This window comes from Paramacrobiotus metropolitanus, unplaced genomic scaffold (genome assembly GCF_019649055.1).
Source record: "Paramacrobiotus metropolitanus isolate TYO unplaced genomic scaffold, Prichtersi_v1.0 Parri_scaffold0000005, whole genome shotgun sequence".
NCBI classification, from domain to species: domain Eukaryota; kingdom Metazoa; phylum Tardigrada; class Eutardigrada; order Parachela; family Macrobiotidae; genus Paramacrobiotus; species Paramacrobiotus metropolitanus.
Genome location: NW_026570225.1, coordinates 3,458,597 through 3,470,668, shown reverse-complemented (window position 1 = coordinate 3,470,668; position 12,072 = coordinate 3,458,597). Strand labels below are relative to the sequence as shown.

General features: G+C 42.4%; 3 protein-coding genes across 9 annotated transcripts; 1 reads left to right on the top strand and 2 right to left on the bottom strand.

Moving 5' to 3' along the window:
* Positions 1–509: 509 nt before the first annotated feature.
* LOC129581239 (uncharacterized) lies at positions 510–4,283 on the bottom strand. Of its 2 annotated transcripts, XM_055472204.1 has the most exons (9): positions 4,185–4,283; positions 3,727–4,000; positions 3,267–3,669; positions 2,127–2,239; positions 1,959–2,061; positions 1,757–1,891; positions 1,557–1,689; positions 1,043–1,298; positions 510–981 (listed from the first exon to the last, which is right to left on the bottom strand). In XM_055472204.1, exons 2-9 carry the CDS (start codon positions 3,802–3,804, stop codon positions 856–858), a joined length of 1,347 nt encoding a protein of 448 aa, XP_055328179.1. In that variant the 5' UTR covers positions 3,805–4,000; positions 4,185–4,283; the 3' UTR covers positions 510–855. The 2 variants fall into 2 exon arrangements, with proteins under 2 accessions (XP_055328179.1, XP_055328180.1); XM_055472205.1 differs by lacking the exon at positions 4,185–4,283 and having other exon boundaries at positions 1,557–1,680; positions 3,727–4,096.
* A 209-nt stretch (positions 4,284–4,492) lies between these two features.
* On the top strand, positions 4,493–6,978 carry LOC129580799 (uncharacterized). Of its 4 annotated transcripts, none has more exons than XM_055471470.1 (9): positions 4,493–4,730; positions 4,832–4,911; positions 5,094–5,403; positions 5,481–5,593; positions 5,698–5,809; positions 5,900–6,025; positions 6,116–6,212; positions 6,310–6,481; positions 6,548–6,978. In XM_055471470.1, exons 2-9 carry the CDS (start codon positions 4,837–4,839, stop codon positions 6,671–6,673), a joined length of 1,131 nt encoding a protein of 376 aa, XP_055327445.1. In that variant the 5' UTR covers positions 4,493–4,730; positions 4,832–4,836; the 3' UTR covers positions 6,674–6,978. The 4 variants fall into 4 exon arrangements, with proteins under 4 accessions (XP_055327445.1, XP_055327444.1, XP_055327443.1 ...); XM_055471469.1 differs by having other exon boundaries at positions 4,799–4,911; XM_055471468.1 differs by having other exon boundaries at positions 4,493–4,735.
* LOC129580798 (uncharacterized) lies at positions 6,850–10,702 on the bottom strand. 3 transcript variants are annotated; one of them, XM_055471464.1, is made up of 14 exons: positions 10,379–10,702; positions 10,078–10,311; positions 9,827–9,911; positions 9,727–9,767; positions 9,475–9,615; positions 9,289–9,390; positions 9,001–9,220; positions 8,776–8,925; positions 8,313–8,689; positions 8,064–8,174; positions 7,924–7,998; positions 7,768–7,842; positions 7,526–7,700; positions 6,850–7,374 (listed from the first exon to the last, which is right to left on the bottom strand). In XM_055471464.1, exons 2-14 carry the CDS (start codon positions 10,284–10,286, stop codon positions 7,132–7,134), a joined length of 2,004 nt encoding a protein of 667 aa, XP_055327439.1. In that variant the 5' UTR covers positions 10,287–10,311; positions 10,379–10,702; the 3' UTR covers positions 6,850–7,131. The 3 variants fall into 3 exon arrangements, with proteins under 3 accessions (XP_055327439.1, XP_055327440.1, XP_055327441.1); XM_055471465.1 differs by having other exon boundaries at positions 10,078–10,327; positions 10,384–10,702; XM_055471466.1 differs by having other exon boundaries at positions 10,384–10,702.
* Between the last annotated feature and the right edge of the window lie 1,370 nt (positions 10,703–12,072).

Here is a 12,072-nt window from a genome sequence, read left to right as displayed (position 1 = left end):
TAGTAAGTATAATTTTATTGTATTCTGTCCCTGCAGCCGGGTAACTTTAACGTCTGACAAAATCAAATAGTGTCCTGATTTTTAGAACATACAAAACTAACCAGTCAAAATTTTGTTTAATTTGTTATTTTGTACACCAGGGTAGACCACGTAAAGCGCACCATGCACTGGATCGGTGTTTCCAACGAAGTGTTTACAGTTTACAAAAATTTGTGTGTTGTTTTTGCAGATGACACGTTTCAACGTTTTCATGTACGAGTACCACAATTAATTAAGGAATACAGATATAGAAAAGGTTAGATAGGGCCTTCCTGATTGAGCGGCTAAACCAGCTGTATTGATAATAGCCTGCACTGCACAATTTTAACAAAACATTCATTTCCGTGCGTAACCATTTTGTTTAACATGTTGTCACTATGATCCGTCTTATATGATCACGGCAATAATTTCTTCGCCCTTCGTTTTTTATTTCGATTCCATTCATTAACGCGTAATCACATGAAAAAATGTACGAAAATCATGTCTTTATTTAGTCATGCCTCAGAGAAGTAGAACGTTCCTACGTTTTTAAAAGTAAATATTTCGCCATAGCATATACCTTGCACGCTTATACGTTTGAAATAGCAATAAGTATAACCTTTAAACAGCTCAGCCCAAAACACATTCCACGGGAAATTTAAAATCTTAAACAACCAAACTATCCCACTGCCACATCGAGGAAACAAACTTCCAGTAAGTTAAATCAACGGGCATATTACGCCCATCACGCACAATTCTGCAAATGAGCAGAATCTCAAAGAACGCAGATTACCCCAGCAAATTAGTTCAAGAAATGGTAATCCTTTATCCCTTCGTTCAAAAGTACATACGCCTACATCGACATACGGCAGCATGCATCCGCAGTGCCTTTCCGACGGGTAACTGAAATAAATCCAGAAACTGGGACCGTGTTATGAGCAGAAGCGCACACCCTAGTAATTCCTATAAAAAAAGCAGAAAATTAGCAGGTTGTGGTAGCGGTCACTGAGCAAAAACTACATACATGGTCAATTATAAGCTGAGCTAAATCCGGATCGGAATCCTGAAAATACGCAGCGCATTGTTCCACGCTCCACCATGCCAAATCCTGACGCAGTTCTCTATCGCGCTCGATTCGCTCCCGCACCTTTTCGGTAGTTTTGCCAAATATAATCATGGAGTCCGGAACCAGTATTGGATCAAAAGGCTGGCCCGGCATTAACAGCGGAACCAAGGCAGCGTCACTTGCCTCACCTTTGTCGGCATTATCGTCCTCGCCACTAAAGCGGATCGCATAATCATAGTATTTTCGTACAAAACTCTATGTACAGAAGTATGTACCGGTATTTATTAACCAAAAAAGGCATGTTCAACTGCACGCAAATAACTCTTATTAAACAATTTCAAATCTATAGGACAGCTAAAAAGGTGCATAGTCACTGCATACGTACATACATGAGGTCTCTTTTGCCTCAATTCGGAACTCAAGCAATCGCCAAAAAGCTGGTATGAGTCAAGATAAAATTCGAATAAGTTACCTATTATCCATTCCCGACGTTTTGGTTGCACTGAAAGCATCAACCAGTTCGGCATGCGGTCTGTATAATGTGGGACCAACCAATGCGGGAGAAAGCAGCGGCGGATTTGAGGGTAACGCATAACCTGCAGAAGCTATTAAAACGTCAAACCCTGTGATAATAAACGAGGTAAGTCCACCGAAAATGTAACGCTAACGTACTATGATCAGGTAGGTCCGAATGAGTTGTGAGACAAGGGACCAAGGTCGGATGCGAGGCTTGAGGAGATGCCGGTTTGACGCGCGACGGCTTCTTTATACGTCGTCTGATTGTTCTACACGTCTTGCAACACCAAGCTGAAAAATAAAAACTCAAGGTAATCTTAATTTAAAATATAAACTGGAAGTACGTCGCAAAACGCACGTCGCAAAATTCCGGCGGGTGATTTTCGCTTACGCCGGTCCACAGGCGGGACATGGCAATCAAGATGGAACGCTTTTTTACATCGACAGCACCTAACCATGTCCTGTACGAATATGAAAATATTATAAAACGTTTAAAATCCTGCAAGACAAACAATGTGCCACCTACATCCGGCTGGGTGGAAACATTTCCCTTTTCGCAGACAACACACTGCTTTTTAGCGCAATCGGCGCATCGAAAAGATTTGATGTCCGCTGTATTGGGCAAGCAGCTAACATGGCCTAAAAAGGCGAAATCCATTACAGAAGATTTGAGCCCTAGAACTATTTTAAATTAATTTTCAATAATTGAAATTAACGGAGATTTACTGATCTATCCAGACTTCGACCTTCGTAACGGTCTTAGCAAATCAACCTAGTAAGGGTGGTCCGCATCGCGATCGACCTCTGTAGTACCGCTTAACTGCCTCCCAAAGAGCGGTGACCTAATCCTCATTAGTCGACGGGAACCCTAAACGTGCGTCCACTTTGACGAAAGCTCCGAAGGAAGCCGAGATAGAACTACGGTGTATCGTGTACGTATATATTATTACTAACTAAACAAACTATGGTAATATATGACGAAAGACCTAGCTATAGTTCCATTTCCGACTCGAGCCCAAGGTAACACAACTTCGACAGAGTCGCCCCTTTTATAACGTATAAATACAGCGTCACTAACATGGCGGATACGTCCTTCAAGAAAATATTTAAACATAATATGAGAAAAGTGAGCCCAGCTGTGCACAATGATGAATGCAAAGCCTCTGATTTATTGCGAGTAAAAAATCTTGAGGGAACTGCACAAACGGCAGGTCTGGTCGTTACGTAACCGGGATCAGCATAAGTGCAAACTTTCGCCTCCACAACACGCTTTAATGGGTAGGCTAACACGAATCATAAGGGAAGACACCACTTCGGTGTTCACGGTTAGCCTGATGCGGTACGACATGTTCAGTTATACCTGTCGAAATGCATGAAACTACGTAACCTGTTCCCGATTAACCTCAAACTGCAAGTTTCTCCTAACATGCAGCACATCCGGAATCGAAAGCGAAGTACTATCAGCTGACCCTAGCCATCACCCAAGACGAAATGATCGAAAGTTCCACTTTTCAAGGTCATCAAACCGATTCAAGAAAAACAGACTATAGTAAAATTAATTTTAGCGAGTCAAGTGACAAAGCGGCTGCTGACAGTTACGCGCAGGATCCACAAACCGTACTCATAACACGGTACGCAAATATGGACCAGTCCAGCGACCACGCACCTGTATAATTACACCGTTCTCCAGTACAGCGAACAGCCAGGCCTTCACTGTCTCCACCTCTAAAGCCATTTCTGAGCAGTTTATGAACTCGAAGTCCGCACACATTGCAGAACGCATCAATGTCCGCAAGGTCCGTTGTGTGTTCTGCTCCTGTATCGGGCGCAATCGGAATAATGGCAGCTGGCACTGCCAGCGCCTTCCGCTGTGACTTTGCGGATCTGCGCTTCTTAAACCCATTCCGTTTAGCGCCATCTCTCTTCGGAAGCTTGGAATCCGAGAGTATGAGTCGTTTTGGCGTTACTTTTCGCACCGTGGCTTCATCCGAAAGCACTACTGCCTGCGCGCGAAAACGTACGGGCCCCGAGAAATCAACAAAGTCAGGCCCCAACGTTTTACGCACTCGCTGAAAGAAAACCAGTTTATTACAGCGAAAAAATGTTAAATAAAAATTTTAACATACTTTTCGAGAGCTTTCGCGAAGCGCCGGGGGCGCCAGAGTGGACATCACGTCCAATGATGGCGACGGCAGGACATCCATTTTCTGGATCACCCAATACTTCGGTACAAGTATAACAAGAAATACGTACTGCTGGTGCAGTGTCCGAGTACTGCCAGAAGGGGTCACCTGCTCTCCCGACGCTCTCTCTGGCAACAACTTTCACGACAAACGAAACTTGAATTCAATTAGAACTCCTCAACGATTTCTGGATGTGACCTGAATGAATATCAAGATACTAAAAGAAGAAAAATTCTGGTATTGTTACAGTCTCTGTACGTGCGGTATCACGCTGGCTGTGCCGAGAAGCATTTTATATACGGCAGCAAGTGCTGGTCGCATGCCTCGCATTTCGAATCGCTGCGGTGCCATACAAAAAAGGCACGTTGCGCGGTACGTATTGATGCGTGCTACGTACTTACGTGGTATCGTTACGAGACTTATGAGGACAAAGTTTTAGTTTTGCATTCGCATATCATGCGGAACTGTTTGTGTTTATCTTTTTCGTTTAACTTTTTGGCACAGTTACAATATATGTAAAACACTTTTCATTGTTATGACGTCCAACTCATTTGCGTTATCGTTGACCAGGAAACAAATCCACAATCCGAAATTACGGACAAATAGTTTCTTACTGTCGGACAAATAGCGATACGCACCGCCACGACTGACGTAAGCTAGTACGCAACGTGTGTTGTGGTAAATAGTGTGGACCATGGACAAGTTACAACACAAACAACATCTCATTACTTACGATTTAAGAAAACATGCTAAAGAATTCGCGTTCCTTAAAGATGTTGAATGGAAGAGGAAAACAGACTCTCCTGCGTATAATTTCACATCACCAAGTTACTTGTGTTGTTGTTTTGTGTTAAAACAAAGCATTAATTGTGGTCTAGTGATGGAATATGGGAAATGGATAAGCCGTCATAAGGCTAACATACACGCATCGCGTTAGCGATGACACTGTAAGGTCGGTAAATCGTCTTCAACGACTTTTACTTACATTTCGCGCCTTTATCCTGTCAGTTTTTAGTGGTTCAATCTGCAAAACGGTTTGAATCTTCAGACTGGATGGATATTGACGACGAAGTGCTCCCTACGACCGCGACCAGTGCTCTACCAACTCGTCAAGCTAGTCGACGCAAGGTTCGTGCACGATGATACAGTCTTGAAGTCTTGGAGCCACTCGTGGACGAAGAAAATTGTTCCTAAATAAATCATAATTTCAGTAAAATGTTCCCATAGTGTCTTTATATTATGATCGTTTTTCTTATAACCAAGACTTTGCTTTGCTTTTTTCCCTGACTTTGCTTTTCTTGTGTTGACAGCGCACAGCAAAAAGCATTGGCCCTGATTTCGTTACGGATTACTATCCTGGATCTAGTCGAAGCACTGTTGCGATATCCAATAACAACTTGTCGAATACAGCTGCGTACCGCCGAGCTTTGCGTTTGAGTGCCAGACATGAACGCTTGAAACTGCGAGGCGAAATTGACAAGCCCGAAACCACACCGGAGCGCGATGCGGACAACACGCCTGTGTGTGCGGAGTGTCACCTAGCTTCGGGAAATTTTCCTGCTTATTCCAGCACAGAACGCCGTTTTATACGGTGCAGTAATCCAGAATGTCCATACACCGGTAAATACTTGGGTGGTGTTTATTTTTAAAATAATCAGTAATTACAAATTTGGACGATTGGTTTTAATGTATTAAAGCGCATGCTGGATGCACCGGAATCTGTGGGTCTGGCGAACCGGAAACGACTTTCCGCTGCGAAGACTGCAAAATTTGTGCGGTATGCCAGTCTGGGAAAACGCGGAAGAATAGTGTAAGGGACTGCTTCATCTTATAATGTCGTGCGCATTTGAATTGTTTTTCAGTAACCATTGTTGATTTGTGATAACCGAACATAATTGTTTGTTCGTTTTGCAGAGGTTGATTCAGTGCTTGAATTGCTTTCAAGTATACCATCTCGGTTGCCATTCACCGCCAGTGGACCCTGAGTCGGTTGAAAACTGGGGGACACGAATGTCTTCTCTTCCTGGTAACCGAAAACATTTTGGTGTTCGTAGTAGCGCTTCTTTTTCATCACTTGAAGGTTTTCCGTTTAGCTGAATCACGGTGTTTTTTACAGGATGGCAGTGTTCGGCATGTACAAAAGCTGGGGGTGACGAGGGTAAATTGAATAATCTGAGCACTACGGAAGCTCATATTCTTGAACCAGAGTCACAGAGTTCGCAAATCGACGAGGAATATGCGGGTATGTTTTCGGCATGCGATTTTGTACTGAGCGCATGCGTCTAAGTGGTTACCATTGTCGTTAGGACTTCGTTAAAGTTTTTCATTTTAGATGACCAAGACAGTAGCAGGGCACCCTCTGTTGAAATTATGACTCCTACGGCATTAGCCGTTCAGAAAAATATGGGTGAAGAGGTGCGCTCTCAGAGGTAATACAGACATCACAAACTTGAAGATTTACAAGAGAAATTTATAACGTTAACCATAACACTATAACACATCAGTTTAAAGAGTATTGTTACACAGGCCGGTGATAGTGAGATCCAGCAACAGGCTCCGACCGCTAGATCGGACTATTGAGGGCATCACTAATGAAGAGCGGGAACTTCGTCAGGACTTAGCGATGTGGAGTGTGGAGCAGTGTGCTGCTTATTTTATTGATTCTCAGCCGGAGCTGGCGGATTTAATCAGCAGACATGTAAAGCCTGCATTTTAGTTTTGCTGAGATAAACTGTGCTTAAAATTTTTTTCATTTTCTTTGTAGGAGCTGCTTGGATCGTCACTTATGTTGATTTCTCGGGCACAGTTTGCGAAGCTTTTTGGTCTGAGTATTGGAAAGAATCTGAAAATGTTTGGAGCGATTTGCAAATGGCGCAAAATCACGTTCTAGTCTTGCAGCGACCAGTGGAATCCTCTAAGGGGTTAGTGGACTCACGAGTTCTTAGTGAACTGTATTAATGTTGTTGTTGTTATGCACTTACGGGTATTACAAAAAACTGTGCCTGTGCACTACCAGACGGTTGGCGTAACTGTTAATCAAGTACTGTGTGCAGAAACCGGTCAAAATGCTCGGTGGTTGTTTTTCTAACTTGTCGACAGTAATTAAGAACTATAAATAGTATTATAGTACTATTCTCATTGTCATGAATTTCCGTGACAATCTCAACGATCAACTTCTAACAAAAAAACCCATATAGCAACAAAGAAGGATCGGCAAATCAGTATATCTGTACATAACAAATTTATATCGTTCCACTTACTCAAGCAAGTGTTAAAGAAAAATAAAGAAACCAACAACGAAACTATTCTAATGAGCAACAAACGTCAACTGCTCCGGTAAAGTAATCCTTATGGTTTGCGCGTTCCTCTAACGTTTCTTGTACCAACTGGGGGATGATTCACGCTTTTGACGACTGGCTGCGCGGCCGGTAGTCCTCTGCGAACAACTTTCCCTTCTTGCAAAATGATAGGTTTATCTTGATCTAACGGTGGGCGATTACGGTCTCCGAAAGTTTGCGAAAGTTCTTCCGCTAGGGCGGCCAAATCTGCACTACCGGGATTCCCTTCCGCCAAGTGGTGCCCAATCGCATTCTAAACATATGACTCGGAATTAATGCATCTTTTGTTTGCAGTTACCAAATGCGCACTATCATACCTTTCAGACAGCATGTATGCAAAAATATGAAGGTCTGAATGAAAAATTGAAATAAAACTAAACAGCGTCCTGGTGAACCCTTTGTACCTTTTGAAATTTGGTCAGAAATGATAACAAATCGACGCTGCCGTTGAGGATCTCAGCTGGAAAGCTATTGAACACTAAGGCATTCAGCGGAATCAGCATCAACTCAGTGAGATCAGCGTCGGTAGAGCCCTTATGTTCAATGTTTTCGTTCAGCAGCGCTTCGATACTTTTCGGGCTAGAGAAACACAAACTCCACGATAAACGAAGAAATTATTAAGCGCAAAGCACATTTAAATGCTTACCTCCGGATGTACTGATCATATTTCGCTGCCGTCAAATCCGACACAGGTAGCTTGAATGGATCATAGTCCACCATGCTGCAAATTATCTCGTACAGGTTATCACATCACTAAAAATGCTAACTGTAAAACTGATGAAGAAGTTCTGAAGTAACTTACTCGGTCGGAGAAATAGAGAACAACGACACAAGCAATCCTCTTTTCATTGCAATCAAATCATCGTTGCTCAATTTCCTACAAAAGAATAACGAACACAACTCCACTACTTCTGAAGTGGACTGTAAACTATAAAACCTTACCCTTCTGTGTTGCACAAGTTTTCGAAATTTTTCCACCGCATTTCCTGATCATCTGTGGCAGCATTTGTTGCTGCAGAAATTTCTTCTCCTTTCGGTTGAACCTTCCTTTTCCTATCAGCGAAAGAATAATATACAAACCAAAAAAGAATAAATAACAAAGCCAGAATATATCGCCGGACACTAATCTGATTGTGAAAGCTAACAAGAAATAGACCTATTCCAGGGATTAACAGTAACAAGTAAAAATACTTGGGCTCTGGTTGTTTCGCGTTATCCTGCGACGGTACGGGAGCAATCGTATTAGTGCTGTCCTTTCCCATAATATCCTTATTTCTCTGCTCTGGTTTCAGAATGATATTTTGCGGTGGATTAAGCATTGACGGCAAACCAGGTCTTCCAGGTGGTCGTCCTGGTCGTTTAATGCCAGTGGTGACTGGCGGTGCTGCTGGCGCGGCTTCATTTTTTATTTCTTTTGAAGGAGCCGATTCCACCGGTGCTTCTTGGGAAGAGATCGGCACAGGTTGAGGCACAGCATGAGCTTGTTCTGTCGCATTAGTCGCCTCAGGTGACGAAACTGATGGCTCCGATTTAGACTGCTCGGTTGGGGCAATGCCAGAATTCGCAGCCTATTTCAAGAAAAATCATGTATCGCGCCGATTAAACGTTGATGAAACCAGTATATCGGCATATGAACAACCAACAGATTCCATACCAAAGACACAATAGGTGTAGGGTCAAGAGGCACAGGTTCTGCAGCGCGAACCGGTGGCGCCTGCGTTTCGACAATCGGCGTCAAAGGCTTTGCCGCGTTCGAAGGTTTCGGAACCGCCATGGTCCCAACAGCGACACCATCATTACTGCCCTAAAATAAAATTCGAGTAAAGCAACGACGCATTTCGATGATGAAAAGTGCTTTTTAACCCATAGCAATTTGCACCTTATCGACCGTTACGGCGACAGCCGTGATTGGCAACGAGTTCGCCGGCTGGTCCATAACTTTACCCGGAGAAACGTTCTGAGACTGCGGCTGGATGCGTTCTTCTATGTTTAGAGATTTCAGCGCTTCTGGCAGCTCCATGCCATAGTCGCAATATATCTCCTTGAAGTAAGGAAAATATGTCTTCACAACGTCCTTATACTTATTATGCAAGCCTCCCCTAATCAAGAAAAAAACACAGTACAGTAATTGCATGACAGGTTCAGCAGGATGAAGTTACTATCTCACTTGCAAAACTCTTGCAGCACTTGGGTCAAATCGTTCAGCTTTTCCGCAATGTCTTCTCTCGTATCCCGCCTAGCGATGGCATCGCGAAGGAATCCTCTCCAGCTATATCAGATGGATATAAAATGACAGAACTTACAAACAACGAATGTTTGGGATTTAATTCACTGAATTAATTTCGCAACAAACCCGTCAAAATAATCTCGTTTCCCTTCTTCCTTCTCCATCCGGTCCCATTCTTTATACTTGGATATCAACACCAGCTCCAAACATTTGGCATCCGTTGCAGTCTCATATTCTCGATGCAGTCGAATAGTAGAAACCTGCGTTCTGTCATAAAAAGACAACCAAAAACTGAACCAATGCTGGCAATGCACAAAGCAGGATTGCAGTCTGTGGGGATACGCATTACAACATCCCCACCCCAGATTATCTGCCTACCTGTGGTTATCCCACAGCTTCTTATACATTTCCTTGATAGGCTACAAAAAGAAACAGATTAACATACGATGAAGGGGTAAATTAACTGAAATAATCGAACCTGTCCGCTGGAATGGAAAATAGTAGCCCAAGGGCTTCGTTCGTCCACATGGAATTCGTCTTTCATTATCGCTGCAATTTTCACCCTGGAATTTCAAAACGTAGGCCATTGCCAGGGTTCTGAACTGCAGTGGTTAACCGAGCAAAATTTTGCACCAGTCAAGTCCCTTAAGGCGCATCTGCTACAGTCTCACGACTTACCACAATGAAATTACAAAAGTTAACCAACAGTCTCTGCGTCTGGAAACCTACCAGTCAATTTCTTCACCATCTTTCCCGAACTCCGTCACCTTTTGTGCAAGGTGTCCAAACAAATTTAGCACATTTCGATACTGCATTTGATCCTCCGTCTGTCTCAGAATAGCTTCGTAGCGATCCGTTCCGCTCCCGTTACGGGTTTCTGACACAACGGCATTTCCAACAGGCTGATGTGCTTGTAATTGTACAGGGTTCGATGCCATGGCTCATTCCAAAAGTTCTTGCAAACTGTTTTGTTCAAATGCTATAATAATTACAAAAAATGCTTCACAGATCGCAGGGGCAGGCAAATCACCTCACACTGATCAAAGCGGAATTCATGGAGACACTGGAAGACAAAGAGATGGCGACTGTAACGGTGTAACCACTAAAATTCAAATCGAAGTTCAACCGTTTTACGCAGTCCACGGTTTTTTCATCACAGCGCAAAATGCTCAGGGTCTCGGTTTTCCTAAAAATAAATAAATTTATTATGAAAAATGTCAAGAGAAAGGATCTGACGGCCAGCTGGAAAAATGAATCTTTTGTCAAAGAGAAGAGTCAGAAGATGTCCAAGAAATCGAAAAGCATCTCTGCAGTAGCATGATAACCGCTCGAGTATACGCCGTTGCCCCTGGACTGCAATCCGAGGAAGGAGGTAGTAACTAGTAAGTACTGCGAGTCTACGGCAGCTCATATTTCTAATAGTGCGATGCTGGCGAGCGCGACGGTAAACATTAAACATACTTCTACTAAAAAAAACCGAAAAAAGTTCCTTTTTGGATCTTTTGTGAAGCCATAAAAGGCAAATGAATTGTTTCTAACCATAAGATTAATATTATTATATCGCGTACAATATTAAAGTATTTGATGTCTTCATCGTCTTTGGAGTCTGCGAAGTTGGTTTAGGTATTTCCTTCGTCACTAGCGCCAGTGCCTCTGCGGCTCGGCTTATGGTTTAATAATTTGTTTCGGAGTTCACAAATTACTGCACGTAATTAAAATGATTGAAATTACTTGCAACGATCGTTTGGGAAAGAAAATCCGCGTGAAATGCAAGTAAGTTTTGGATTTGGTGAGGGCTAAAGGACCACGAATTATTTTGTCGTGAGTCGTGACTTATAATATGGAAAACTGTTAACGAGACGGGACTATAAAAACTGCCAAACATCGATAAGGTTTCAAGTTTGGGTTGTGTGATCTTTTTATCTGTTTAGGTTTATAATGTTCATTGATGCGTAAGCGTTATACTTTGTATTTTAATAAAGATGGAGAGTTATGTTTTCTAGTTCCGATGATACAGTTGGTGACCTGAAGAAATTGATAGCTGCCCAAACGGGAACGCACTGGGAAAAAATTGTTCTAAAGAAATGGTACACCATCTACAAGGACCATATAACTTTGGAAGATTGTAAGTGTTTGCTACAGCATAATTATTTTTATTGTTAGAATACAGAGTTGTGATACTTACAGATCATTAAGAAATGCAGACGTTTTTGCTTAAGTGCTTACAAAAAATTCTGAGTGTACTCGGAGGCTTCCGGTCAACTCGCCTGCTTGATCGCGGATTTTTTGTGCTCTTTTTGCTGTTCAACCACCAAACTTATGCACCATGTTTTGCCTTGCAGACGAAATTCATGACGGAATGAATTTGGAGCTCTACTATCAGTGACTTGGATCTGGAATTTTATGGAATATGGGCCTTTTTACGTGTTAAATATTTTGATAAAGCGTGCTGAGTTGTGGGAATTAAAAGTGGCACATTTTTTCGTTTGTTGGAATCGTGGATATCCATACCATATTACTCTGTATTCAAAAGATTCCATAATTGGCCTTTGGAGTTTTTTTGTTAGAGATTCTGAGTAATTCATCTTTGTGTTAATTTTTCTATGATCTTTTGATGCTATTTCGAAAGTGCATGCACTGCAGACGTTTTGAAATTCGTGTATCAGGTCATACTTACCGCAGTATTTAACTTATAAAACGAGAAATTAAGTACTGTAATAATTT